Raw genomic sequence first — 14286 nt, 5'->3', positions numbered from 1 at the left:
TATTGGAAAATAACATAAAGTGAAATCGTGCAACAAAAACCAATCGTATTGTGTTATTACGCAATCTTAAATGTTGATGTCCCCTGGCTTGCTCCGCATCATCATCATCATCATCATCATCATCATCATCATCATCATCATCACATCCACCGATGGTTGCTGGCAGCTAAAAAGCTGTCTTTGTCCAACAGTAAATAATTAAATCCGCGTACAAGACCCCCAGCCGGTAAGGGGATCTGTATAGGAAATTAGCCAGCTAATGAGTTTGAAATAATGTCATGCACAGACGCTTTTTTATTTTATTTCTTAATTTATTTATTGGGCGGGGCGGACCAATGGAATGTAAGGATGGAAGTGCTTTAAAATGACGAGGACAAACGGGGTCAGAGGACAATCATTTTTATGAATCAGGATGGAAGGATGAGGACGGAAGGGTACCCAGGTCGCAGACGGAGGACGGAGCACGGACCGGCAAAAACATCTAAAGTGTCCGCTCTGGTTTGGAATGTGGGAAGAAACCGGAGTAAACCCACAGACGCACGGGGAGAACATGCCAACTCCATAAAGGAAGGCCAAGAGTGGATTCAAAGCCACGACCTTTTCACTGTGAGGCAGACGTGATAACCAGTCGACCACCATGTCACCCAGATTTAAAAAAAGTCAAACCCACACAATTTTGATTAATATTCACAAAAGATTTTGCTTCGCACTCACAAGGAACAAAATTCAAACCCAAAGAATTTTGATTCACACTCACATATGGAAACAATTAAAACATACAGCTTTTATGGATACGAATTGTTAATCATGCATAATTACTCCATAGCCGTTTACTACATTGACAATGTACAGTAGGATAACTTTCTGATGAAGTTCATTTATGTCTTGTGAAATACAGAAATAATCAGGAGCACGGTTGGAAATATCCTTTCTAACCACAGCTATATTCACTCCTTGAGCAAAATTTGACAGTGATATATTGAGTTTCTTATCACGGAATAATAGAATAATACGTATATTGACTCGTGTTGAGGATCTCCAGACTTCATCGTTTTGGACCACAATACATGTTTCTTCACTTTCGAAGCACAAAGGAGGTATGTCTTAAACTTACAAGTGTTTTGTTGTAGTTGATGACGATAGGATACACTAAGTGTGCTAGTGCCATGTTCTGCCACTAGGGAGTGTCAGGGACCGTGTATAGGCAGCGTTGGACTCTCCAGTCATAACGCCTTTTTGTCGTGATGTAAAATGATGGAAGCTAGCGTACGCCTCAAATGCCACTATTTGTGATAATGCAACATAAACATACATTTTAAAGTTCCAACAGCAACATATCAGTAAAAATAATCAATTGCTGCTGAACCAAAAACAAACAAACAAAAGCACACACACGCACACAAACCCAGTTTCCCTTATAGAATATATGTTTGTTTGCAAGTTAGTGGGTTGGCTCTCTGCTTTACATTGCAAATGCACCCGTGTTTACATTTGCTCCGCACTGACAATCGTTACTAAGGGTTACTTTGACTCACAACACAGGTAACCAATCAGAACTCACTTGGTGGGCAGTTCAAGAGGAAAAAAGCGAGGGAGCAACATCTTGACAAGATCGTAACACTGATCTATAATCTCACCTGAGTCACTTGGAAACTGGGATTGAAACAATAGGAAACTGATCACTGGTATTGAAGCAGATGACAGTTTTGTGTTTGCCACATGAGAACAGTTTGTTTTTCTCTTTTGGATCCTCCAGCCGGCTGCTGTCCTGCTGCATAGAAACCAATTGACAACACAAGGTAACCCCTCTGCTTATGATTAACATAGAGTCATAATAATAATAGTAATAATGTTATTATGATTGATTTGAAAAATACCTAAGAAAGAATCACTTGTAGCACAACTGTATGTTGGATGTCATGTGCTAAAAGGAAAGTGAAACCAGTTTTCAGAGCATGAGGTTCTGAGCATGGACGTTTACATTTGAACATATTTATCAAAAGATGAGCCTGCACACGCGCGCGCACACAAACACACGCTGTATGAACATCAGAAATGTTGTCAAGCAGTTATTGTGCTGTGACCACCGCCACTACTCCGATAGCCAATCTCCCCTTGCACCATATTTCAATGTGCATTTAACAAGGCCCTGTTACAGCTAGCAACCGGAGGACCTTATCAGCTGCTTCCCTCACTTGCCATCCTGTTATCATCGTGGCCTAGTTCACACATATTGAACACACATAACCTCTCTCTGTCCAACAAACCTGCACTTCTATTTCGCTCTCTTACCCTCACACAGGCAAAATGAGGAATGAACATTACGGGGCCTTATCAGTGTCCCGAGGGGCCTGGCAGCCACTTCACAGACTCAAAGCCCTGTGCAAAGGCCACAGAGACAAACCTACAGTATGTGACCAGAGTACCAATGAACAATGGCTCCGGAGTCCTCTGGCAGGCTGCAGGGCCAGCTAATAATGAATATACAGCTACCTCAATGGTGCTTGAAAGCAGATGCCACTCGAAGAAAGAACAATGTGAGAATTAGCGATTTGGCAAAATATATAAATAAAAAAGTATAATCCTGTTTTTTTCTGCAAAATAAAAAATACAGGCTGCACTGATTATGTTGAGCAGCGCATTCATTGTCACGAAGATAAGCATGGCAGCTTGCCATGTTGCAAAGCCACAGCCTGAAATTCAGGTTAGAAAGAGGAAAATAAGCTGTTAATTCACTTACTTTGTAGCCAACCTACAGTAACCACAGAAAAGATTGTGTGTGTGTGTGTGTGTGTGTGATGAAAGAAAAGTTCCTCCGGCTAAAATAAAATGTAATTTTGTCAATGTCATTTTGTTTTCAACGATACATCCAAAAAGAAACAAACTTAATTTTACTTTGAAACCATTGAAGCCAAACATCAGAGGAAGTTGAAAATGAGAAGGCCATTTCTGGCTAAAATGATGGCAGGGGATTGGCACAAGAACTCAGGAAGTGGTGCCTCCTAACTGAGCTGTGCTTCCTGTGTGATAACTGACCCAAACATATTGTGGCTCCCTCGCAACTGCTAAGACGCCCATTCATGTTCTCCCTTTGGAAGCTTTTGGTGCGAAAACATCAATAACTGTGAAGCTGCTAAAGTTGGAGGATTAACAGGATTAAAATATGGATGGATTTAATTCCTTCAAGCTATTTTTCTAGGAATGAAAGCGACAGTGTAGTACGCAAAACCTGATTACTGCTGTGATCTTCTACAGAAAAGAGCAAAAGGTAAGGTGCAGGTGTGCCGCCATGTTGATGAATTCTCTTTTAAACCAGTAAATAAGAAGCATCTGTACAACAGCGGGAAAGACTTAAATCCCCAACGCGATTCACGTTAACCTCAGAATGAGTCCAACATTGAGGAGCAAGAATGATCAGAGGACTCAGGCATCAAAGAGGAAGGATGGAATAATTAAATGTTTCAAAAGCAAGAGAACAAAACAACTGCTTTGATTCTAAATGTCCCCAACATGTCTTAAGGAATGTGAATGCAACGGCTGTGACCTTGAAAGTTGCGCAAAGACATATTGTTTCAAGTTCAACAGCAGCTGCTTCCCCAGTATTGCACACACACACACACACACACACACACACAAACACGTTGCAGTACAAACACTTCCTTCCTGTTGGTGGTTTGGCCTCTTTTTAGAAGATGCAAGTGAGATGCGTCACAAGCAGACTGTACTTTTTAACGTCTATTTCAGACCACCAAGTCTTTATTAAATAAGTATGCAATTGGTGTCTAAATGTTGCCTATTTCTCCCTCTCATCAATGTATGTTACTCATTTCTGTTTTTTATTTCCCGACAGGTTCCAGTCTGACCGTAGGACATATTTCATAGAAGCCACTTCCCCAATGAAAGTCAAAGCACAAGAGGCAAACGCTATTTCCTGTGACACCTCTGTCTTATGCTGATCAAGTATACTCACATTCACCGTTGGGATGCCAGCATCATCATATCCTGTGATATGCACATCTCTGATCATCTAAAGGCCTACTGCAACTGACCACTGTTATTCATCAGCCCTCAAAGAGCAAGAGACAATATTCCACAGATTACTGTGATGCTATAGCCATCTACTTAGATCTGCAAGGGTGTTTGGCATTTTCAGCCATGCTGCAGCAATCGGAGCTCATTTTTGACTTTGCCAGTGACCATGTTAACCTGTCAGGGGTAAGTGAAATATTTAGCATTGTGTTATTTGTACGTGCATTTCATGCTTGCCAGTTGTCTTCAGCTAAAGTAATTAACAAAAAGTGAATCTTCTACATAGGAAGGCCTGCACAAGCTAGCAATATTCACTGCATTAATGTGTAAACAGACGTACTTCACAATATTATTACTGTTGTATGAATTGGTTTACATTTGGTTTGTAATACACCTTATTTAGTGTCACGAGAAGGTCAATTTATTGCTCTATATGCGTTCTAAACCAGTGCAAATTACAATAGCAATTAAAAACACTATTAAATTGATACTAACCTGCCAGAAAACTGACCAATGACATCATTACAATTTTCAAACAGTTGTTGCCCAGGATATCGTGGTGTGTAACATTGGAGCTTGTGTACACCAACTGAGCAAAACATTATGAAAACATGAATCCAATACACCAAGTTTATCAAACATTCTGCCTTTGAAAATACAATGATGTTCTGCTCTCATTATCAGTTTGACGGATGCATAAATGTATTTAAATTTGTGTTTATTAGTGCGATGCAGCAAGGTGTTAACAATTGACAATATGATGCAGTGTGGCAGTTTTACACTACTGTCACTACTGACTAACTTGAAATTAAGCATTTAGAATTTATTAAGAGATGCAATAAATTGTTTTAAATGTGGAAGGACAGCACTGAAGAAATGACGCAATGTAAATTAGCTAGTGTACAGCTTGTTTAACAAAGCAAATTCACTGTCCCCTTAAAATAACCCAACACACAGCATTCATTTTAGTGAGATACCGTTGATAATGTCATGTTACAGTTAAAATGATATTGATATTTTTGTCATTTGCGCAGTTGGGGGCTCACTCGGATTTCCCTGCGGTGCTCGTGGAGCACATTCCACATTCACACCTGTTGGCATATTCAGGGTTTTTGTGTGATGAGCCACAGGTAGAAGACCACCAGTTGCCTAAAGGTTAGTGCATACCCTACGGGGCACACAGACCCACTATAGTATTGTTGCGTAGCAAATATTTAATCTAATCGTAAGAACTGCGGCCTTCAGAGTTTGCCATTCCTAGCCATTTTACTAAATTGCGTTGGTTGAAAAGGGTGCCTGACATGCGCACGCGCACTTTTATTCCTAGCTCAAGGACCACCCTCCGTAAAATATTCAGGAAGTTGAACAAAACATTTCTAGCTAGAATCTGCAAAAGGCAGCTCATACATCGCATTAGAATGTAGACGAGGACGAATCCAGCTAAAGCATGCTCTAGCTCACTCATCATCAGTGCTGGTTGTTAAAAGTAAGTTATGTCGTGGTTTTGCGTCGCTTTACTTTTGATGTTCAAGTTGCCCGGTGCAGCAGTAGTAGGGCTTGGCTAAGCTAAGTTGACGATGCTAGCAGAACTAGAGTAAAGACATGTTTCCATGACGTTTTTCAATAACTTCACGATAATAGATTACTTGCTTCACCACTTGTGTGTTGTTCGTCCAGTTGTCAATGGATTTTCGAAAGCGGTAGAAAATGTCCACGTTTGACAGCATTGTTAGCCAGCAGATGTTTTCCATCACTCGTCTCACGTCACAAAGACATGCGTCGATCCCACTTCAAAGACTTTTAACATGTACGCTGATGTATCACACACCGATCCAGTTACGTTTATTGCCCATGTGTTAACGTGTTAACTCAATATCATACAATTTGTATTCTTGTCATTTTCAGTGGTATAGATTCTGGAGGTGCATTGCTCATAATAATTTAGATAACTGCATTTTGCCAGGATATGGTACAAACGAACTATGATAAACGCAGATCAGCTACTCACACTACAAATGTGCACAACAAAAATATCCATATTGTTTCTGACAATATCAATCATTGCTGATTAATATTATACATATCCATCTAACGAAATTGGACAGGTGCGCCTAGTTCTTTGGCCAGTTAGTACACCTGTTAATGACTTGACTGCACAGTATTTGTTAGATTGATGGTGGTCCTTGGAGGAGGGTCAGATGATAAATTGTCACTGGTTACAGTAACTGGACATCAACGTCTCTTGGCTGTCTCTGATAATTAAATATACACCTTAACAAGGTACTCTATCACATTGATGGTACCACCGTATAAAACAGCCCATAAAGCAGTCGTGCTCTTTGATTTAACAGTTATCATAATATATTGCCTGCCAGCACACTGAGAGAACTCAAGGCAATAGACTGCATGCTGTACACACTGTGAAAAATCAGTATTTGATACCGTCCCAATAATGTGTTTTTGCTCAGCATCAAAAAGTCATAGTTTCAATGACAAACTGTGATGGGACTAGACTTGATAATGTACTCTGTTGTGGCACCAACACACACTGCCCTGATATCCAAAGCCATAAATTATTTTTGTTTGTCCCATATAATGGTTAACATATCGTCGCTGTCATGTAAAAAACACTTATCTCCATTTTTTTTCATTTTCTTATTTTTACATGAATCATGTTTCTGCGTTACAAACATCGCATTAAAGTGAAAAATAAAAAAGTTTCCAAAATTGGAGGTAAGTGTTTTTCACAGGACAGCGACGATATATTAAAATCTTCTTTAGATGAATGGGCACAAATGAGGTCAACCACATCATACTAAACAAATAATTTCAGTGCAGTAAAATGTCATGTTTCCTGTTCAGAGAAGTATAAATATCCTCTTCTACCATCTTACTATTGTGGTTATTTGTGTTACTCTTTACTCTGTGGTCTAAAGTGGAGCCATGTGAAAGTGGAGACGAAGAAACCATGGAAACGCTCGTTGCTGCAGACTCACTTCTTGACTTGGACTGTCCTGATACCCTCTCACTGGAGCACTACTGTAAGTGTGCGCTGTCAACACTAACCTCCCGTTAGAAGTCCACCAAAAACATTTTACATACATATGTTTATTGGATTGAAGTAAGGACATTGGACAAAAAAATCCTTGCATATTATGGAGAATGTTAATTGACAATAATCAATTATCTATTTTATTTTTTATTTTTATCAGATGGGAGAATTCCACATTTCAACCATTCTGTCACATTGAACATAATACAACAAAAAGAGTGTTGCCAAAGCAGAAGTCTTTAAGAATGGCGCTCAATTTCCCATAGTGTTGTCCGATTGTTATTCTTTAGATTGCATACTTGTTGAGACTGACGCAATAGCACCTCTGCTGGTCGGGGGGAAATGTAAAAAGATATTTATTGACAATGTGTCTTAATTTGTTTCATATCCTTACGTTTTGATGTATCCCAAATCCTAAAGAATCCTAAAGAAAGAAATGGTATGTCCTAAATGGACCAAATTAAACTTGATCTCAGAGTATAATAGTTGAACACCATTTTATTCCTCCACATAGAGCTGAAAGTGATGTACTTCTGAGGACAAATAAACAGAAAAGCAGCTCAGTTATGAGATCCTTTCAGCCTTGATGTAAATCATCTTTTCTATTAGACTAAAAAGCAATTATTTTCTAACGCCGATTGTTTGAGTAATACTTGTCTATGATTGTCAAAAAAATGGCAAATTGCTTTTTGAAAATAGTATTTCAGATATAAACTATTTAAAGTTGGGTGGAGTTATGGGAGAACTCACTGACCCCACTTCTCCCAGACTCAAATTCAAGGAAGCATGAATGTCATTTCATGGAGTCTTTAAATGTTAGTCATATTCTTTATCAAGAGTTATTCACACACATTGATTTTTTTGAGTGAAAGTGGCTCTTAATTGGGCCTCACATTATGTATACAGCCCATGTGCACGTGATGTTTTATGTGCTGCTGGACGCTGTACTGTAGCTATATCAAAACCCGTATTCATGAAATCTGATCTATATCTTTGTCTTGATCAATCCCTAACTCACATGCACATACAGCGTGTGCCAAAAGTCACTATAAACGTTTTTTTTCTTAATTTAGATTCAGGTATCATTCAGACACCTGACATGAGGCCACCAGCATTTGACAGTGTTTGGCTTTGTAGTTAATGTGAGCATATTACTCCCTTGCCAATGATTGGCCAAGTAACACTGAAGCAGTTTTGCAAAATTGGCGAGAAGTTTTTCAATCCCCAACCTTATTTCAGCACCGGTTTGAGAAGCCTTACCTTTTGTTGGTGCTGAGTTCTGGTGAAGCCCTCCAGATAGACTTTCTTTGGCTCTGTACAAACACCCACTCTAAGAGTTTGACACTTTCATCGGTGTAAGTTATAGCAGTCCTTCCTCTGCGCACATTGTGTATAACAGACCCTGTTTTGAGAAACTTGCAAAGGAAAATGTGAATTGTTAAGTCACGGACAGAAAAAAATCATGCCAGGCGGCAGTTTTGCAATGGTCTGTTTTGCTCTGTCGATTGATAAGCCATGGGCAAGAAATGAAAGGCTTACGAAGAATGATGTTCTGTACTGTTTTTTTTAACCACTAGTACTTATGATACACAAAATTTCATTTAACTCAATGGCAAACAATTGTGAACAAAGACCAGAATGAGGATTCCCCGAAGTGTAAAACTGCCTCAATTTAGCGGCAACAACTGCCAAGGAGGACTTACTCAATGTCAGATATATTTGTCCCTAAATATTGGTTTCTGGTATCAGCAGCCTCAGTGAGTAGGCGATACCTTAAAATAAGGCTGGTATCGGGTCAATACCTGGTATCGGTACTCGGCGATCCCTCCTTATAAAAACTGTAAAACCAAACCTCACGTCTGTCCAAATGATACATGAAAATGACTTTTTGGACACCCTGTAAAAGGGGAAGTTGCTCTCATCCACCTGCTTTGCGTCTCAATGTACGAAGGTGTTGGAATTATTATTGTGTTGCACGCTTTCAATAAGTCTGTGTATGACCTCGTACAGCTCAGACCTTCTTGCCATCACTGGGCGATGTCATCACTGCTCCTGTCACTCAGGTGACTGTGTCTGCAGAGGGGATTTTGGGAGCTGTTGAAGAGCCAGAATGGCACATGTTGCACACAAATGAACCTGCGACACAGCTGCAGTCCAAACAAAGAAGTCAGTCACTTTCCTGGTCTTCAGTCGCCTGCTCATTTAAATGAGTGACGTCTGTGTGATCATGTAAAATATGATGTAAATGACATTTATTTCCCCTTAACCATGCAGGTAGAAAACGACATCGAAGGGCAGAGTCTCCTACTCCTGACATAAAAGTGAAGCGAGATAAATACAATAAAGGTGAAGTGGAACCTGAATATTTAAACGCCTGAAGGTCGTGTCTTAAAAGTTACACACAAAATTTGTAGCTGTCGCCTTGTGTGATGTAATACAGAGTGTTGTTTTTTACTCAAGTAATTGTACTTCTTTATACTCAAGTGAAAAATGTGAGTACTTTTCCCATCTCTGATGTAAGCACTGCCCGCTCCACAAAACTGAGAGTTTGGTGTATCTTATGAGACGTAAGATCAGTGAGCATGTAAAGGTTAATAATCCCTTACATCACGTATGTCAAAGTCAAGGCCTGCGGGCCACATCGGTTTTCTACGGCCCCTGGGATGATATTTCTTTATTATTAGATCCGGCCCGCAGCAAGCCGGTGTGGGTAGCAGATGTGATCAGGTCCTTCGCGCCTGCCGAAGACGTCACGCTTTAAAATATATTGTAGCGACTTCAAAGAACACATCGTCAGACGGAGTTTAATTATCATGTTTTTATTAGTCCAACCGGCTACTGTGGGCCACAGCCGACGCCAATACAGTACGACAACCGTTCAGTCAAAAAAGAGCAACGGCTCTCCTGTTCGTCCTCCGCTACTCTCGCTCGCATGCCCTCCCATCCAGCGAGCCGCGCGATGCATTCATTAACCTCTGAAACAACACAATTTGGCAAGACAAATTCGACCACAGCACAGATTACCCAATTCGTTACACTATTTCTGTAATATATTTCTTTGCGTCAATGTTTGCCACCCCATGGCTGTTCTACATGCTGACTGAAGACTTCACGTCACTTTTCGTGGCTTTCAGAATTGGATTGTAGTGAAAAGTTATTTGGAGTAAAACACACTTTATTAGAAACACTTCATGTTAGAAATGTCACGTTGTTTTATTATTCGTAATTGTTGGCGTTTGATGAATTCATTGAGTTTCGACGTCGTGCTGAAATGTCCCACACTTTGAGCAGGCATTGAACGCTATTCGAGCGAGTGTTGATAGTGAGTGACTTTTTTTCTTGTCTTTCCTCCTTCGACACAGCTCGTTCGTGCCAGCAGACTCAGTAGTTGCAGATTTCCCGTGTTCTACCACGTTTGTTGTTGTGTGTAAATGTTAAAAGGGGAGTTTAATCATTTAAGTTCGTGTCGGGTAACTGCTGTACATGATAGCCTAGATATGTTCTCATGATGTCACGTTGATGAACACTAGTTAGCTATTTTGGCTCATATGCTAACTATTCTAGTGATGAAATGTGTGAATGTGTATTGTATGTATTGTTTGGCTGATTAATTTTTCAATACAGTGAATTGTAATGATTAGGCATATTGTTAACTAATGGATATGCATTGGATGATGTTGCTAGGTTATTCTTTGTCTGTGTTGTTGCAGACCACAATAAATAGACGTGTCAAGTGGAATACGGGCCTGTGTTCTCTGACAGGAGCACCACATCCATACCTTGCCACTCTAAAATAGGGTCAGCTGGAGACATCATACCAATCACATGATCCTCTCCGTTTTACTTCAAATTATGTACAGTTCATACAATCTTGCGGCCCGAGTCAACCGGAAAATTGTTTCCAGTTTGGCAGGAGAAACGCAAACGGAAGTGACGTACGAGCTGCCTCGCAAAAGTAGCAGTAATGTACTTTATTTTATTTTTTATTAAGTAACTCCGAAGATAAAAACACAACAGCCAGGGGGGTGACAAACAGACGCAAAGAAATATATTACAGATATATAAAGCGTGACATCATCAGCAGGCGCGAAGGACCCGATCCAATCTGGACATTTTTAAAAATTTCAATGGACATTCTATCAGTCCGACCCTCGGCTTGTCGCAAAATTTTGTATTTGGCCCTCCGTCCATTTGACTTTTGACACCCCTGCTTTACATGCTCACTGATCTTACAGCTCACCTGTTTTCTGAAGCTGAACCATGATTGGTCCTTATCTAAGCCCTGAGACACTGATGTATTTTTCAGTTGACAGAAGTGACAAAATGGCCGCCCCTTGAGATGGCTAAAAGCAGGTTTATTTTGCTGCTTAACTCATATCCCACAAACACAATATTAATCAGAATGCCTTGTCTAAATTAGTGGGCATGCACAGAACATATTCTGGAAAAAAATCTGTTTGGGTTGACTTCGACTTTAAGGCATTTTGGCCCTCGAATGATTTGACTCAGTTTGCATTATTTCCCATTGGAAAAGAAATGGAACAAATTGGAAATGGATTGTCGTCAACCTTTAAGATTCTCCAACTGACTGCTGTGTACATATTTTATTTTTTTTAATCGAATTGTTTTCCATAATTTTACATGTTTAAGAACACATCCTTACTCTGCTGCAATTATATCATTTACTCTTGTTATATTGTGTGTTCATTTCATTCAAATTGGGCTTGTTTTGGTTCATCAGGTGGGAATACTCTCTACCTGTGGCAGTTTCTGATGGAGTTGTTGCAGGACAGACAAGTTTGCCCTCGCTACATTAAATGGACTAATCCCAACGCCGGAATCTTCAAACTGGTTAACTCAAAGGCAGTGGCGAGACTCTGGGGCAAACACAAGAACAAGCCAGATATGAATTATGAGACAATGGGCAGAGCACTAAGGTACAGTACTAAAACCAAAACCAGATTTCAACTCTTCATAATATGTCCCTTGCTCAAGTAATGTTGCCGTGTAAATTCTGATCGTGTTGTGCTTCTGTACTGTAGGTATTATTACCAAAGAGGCATCCTTAATAAGGTTGAAGGCCAGCGCCTTGTCTATCAATTCACCTCGCTCCCCGAAGACATGATCTATATCACAGATGGCGATAGCATCAAACAGGAAGAAGAACACGATGACAACAGCGCTAATGATGAAGGCGTGAGCGAGGATTCTGATGACAGCACGGTATCTTCAAGCGACCAATCAGTGGAGGAAGAATATGTCATGCCAGCAAAGAAGACCTCACTTTGCTCTGTCCAGCGGATCAAGCCAACTCGTGACACTGTCCTTCAACCTGCCAGCTCCAGCCTCATCCAGGAGCAGCATTTGCCCATTGTGTTTGCAGAGATGTCGCGCACCCTGCAGAACCTGCAGAAGGTCCAGTCCCTCCAGCCGGCAGGTCACGGCTCGGTCTTCAAAACGGCTCAGCTGCTGGGGAGTCTGTGTGAGCAACAGGCTTCTGCTGACACGGGGGGTGCGCTGGATACATGCGATAGAAAATCACAGTCCGGAACCAAAGCTTCTCATGTGGAGACACCCAACCTGGTGCCGCTAATTGGCTCTGACCAGTAGATTAATGAGCCATCCACAAACACATGCGCAACACACACACACACACACACACACACACACACACACACACACACACACACACACACACACACACACACACACACACACACACACACACACACCACTTAGCTGCTGAGCTGCAATGTCAGCAAGCAAGCGTTTGGATTTGAAATAACCCCCCCCCCCCCCCCCCCCCCCCAAAAAAAAGGAAAAAGCCCATATCGTTAATGATACTCTCAGTCACTTGTATCTGGTAAACACACAAGAAACCAAAGACATGCACTGGAACCTGCAGCGTTTCTGCACGCACCCTCCACTTGCACTTCTGAGGAGCACAACGCCATTCCTCTCGCTGTCTGTAACTCCTCACATGCTGAAACATTCCTCTGCCTTGACAATGACTTTGCACTAACGTTTATCCCTGCTGTATGTTCCTTCTTTAAGTGCCTGATGATCTCAGTACATCCTGTCCCTCCTTACTCTCGAGGGTAGTACGGGAAACATTCCACTTTTTTTTTTTTTTTTTTAAGCATTGAATTCTGTTTTTGTAATGAATTGATAAAAAAAAATAAGGGATCACTGTCTAGTAGTTATTTAGCACTGCTGCTGTTATATTTGAGGTACAGTATCTACAGCAGACTCCTTTTTGTTTTTTGACAATCACTAGTGATCTCTGTCTTTTATTTAGCTACTGTGTCGCCTGTTACACTGCAACTATTGAGCTTTCCTGCAAAGCACGTGTTTGCTAAACCTTATAGATTTGCTTATATGGAACTCTAAAGTCTTGATGTATTTACTTATTGTGTATTTACTGTATGTCTGAACATGCTTGACTTGTGCCTTGTTGCCATCTTTTCCTCTCAGGTTTTGTTTTGCCTATACTCTATGCAAAAAAAGTACAATGGCTGGCCTTTCATAATGAAGTAATGATAAGTTCAATGTTTTGAGGTCCAGGTTTAGTTCAACTTACAGCCTTTGTTTGAACCTGACTAAGCCAGCCTACAAGTTTCACATCACTCCACGAAAACTGAACTCAAAACATTTTAGACCAATGTCTGTGATGATAACATCAGTTGCAAGTTAAAACTGTGCCTGTGCCCCCCTTGGACCCCTATGCAAAATGTTTTCTACTTTATGAAGTAATTTGTTATCCTCTCTGTGTTATCTCAAAGTGTCTCGATACTATGATTTTACAGATATAGATTTGGAAGAGTTTAGCAGAGGAAAGTGTGGCATTTTTTGTTGCTTTGTCTGGTTTGTTTGCTTTGATGCAGTCCAGATGTGGTTTAAAAAATACTGCTACATATATCAAATAAATATACTCTGCTCAGTTTTAGTGTTAAACTTATTTTTGTGGATTCACACACATCATTTGATGAAAACGGCAAGTCAATTTTAAGATCTTGTCTAAGGATTTAGGATTTGGAATCAGTGGGTTGCTGTTCAAGTCCTGCTCCAGACAAAAATGTACTGTACTGCAAAGGCACTGGTTTTTGGAGAAACGCTAGTTCCCAATCTGATTACTTTCAAGAAGGTTACCTTGAGTGATCTAATATATGGCACTATTGCTCTAGCTTTATCATACCATAATTGTT

The 14286-nt window shown here is 40.4% G+C and overlaps 1 protein-coding gene across 4 annotated transcripts; it reads left to right on the top strand.

Annotated features, from left to right (window-relative positions):
• The first annotated feature begins 1591 nt into the window (after positions 1-1591).
• On the top strand, positions 1592-14021 carry LOC147140630 (ETS-related transcription factor Elf-1-like). 4 transcript variants are annotated; one of them, XM_086043827.1, is made up of 8 exons: positions 1592-1799; positions 3851-4215; positions 5064-5184; positions 6966-7070; positions 9092-9247; positions 9356-9427; positions 11823-12018; positions 12124-14021. In XM_086043827.1, exons 2-8 carry the CDS (start codon positions 4156-4158, stop codon positions 12689-12691), a joined length of 1278 nt encoding a protein of 425 aa, XP_085899953.1. In that variant the 5' UTR covers positions 1592-1799; positions 3851-4155; the 3' UTR covers positions 12692-14021. The 4 variants fall into 4 exon arrangements, with proteins under 4 accessions (XP_085899953.1, XP_085899952.1, XP_085899955.1 ...); XM_086043826.1 differs by lacking the exon at positions 1592-1799 and adding an exon at positions 3038-3268; XM_086043829.1 differs by lacking the exons at positions 1592-1799; positions 9092-9247; positions 9356-9427 and adding an exon at positions 3038-3268.
• The last annotated feature ends 265 nt before the right edge of the window (positions 14022-14286 follow it).

Source organism: Filicampus tigris, chromosome 10, assembly GCF_054856515.1.
Source record: "Filicampus tigris isolate MCC_2025a chromosome 10, RoL_Ftig_1.0, whole genome shotgun sequence".
In the NCBI taxonomy this organism is placed as follows: Eukaryota; Metazoa; Chordata; class Actinopteri; order Syngnathiformes; family Syngnathidae; genus Filicampus; species Filicampus tigris.
This window is presented reverse-complemented; position numbering and strand designations above follow the sequence as displayed.

Bases quoted from the DNA above. Each gene is read 5' to 3' on its own strand.
- LOC147140630 (XM_086043827.1), top strand. From the start codon at position 4,156: ATGCTGCAGCAATCGGAGCTCATTTTTGACTTTGCCAGTGACCATGTT. The intron at 4,216-5,063 runs GTAAGTGAAATA...TCATTTGCGCAG, and splicing joins ACCATGTTAACCTGTCAGGG to TTGGGGGCTCACTCGGATTT. The intron at 7,071-9,091 runs GTAAGTGTGCGC...GACCTCGTACAG, and splicing joins CCTCTCACTGGAGCACTACT to CTCAGACCTTCTTGCCATCA.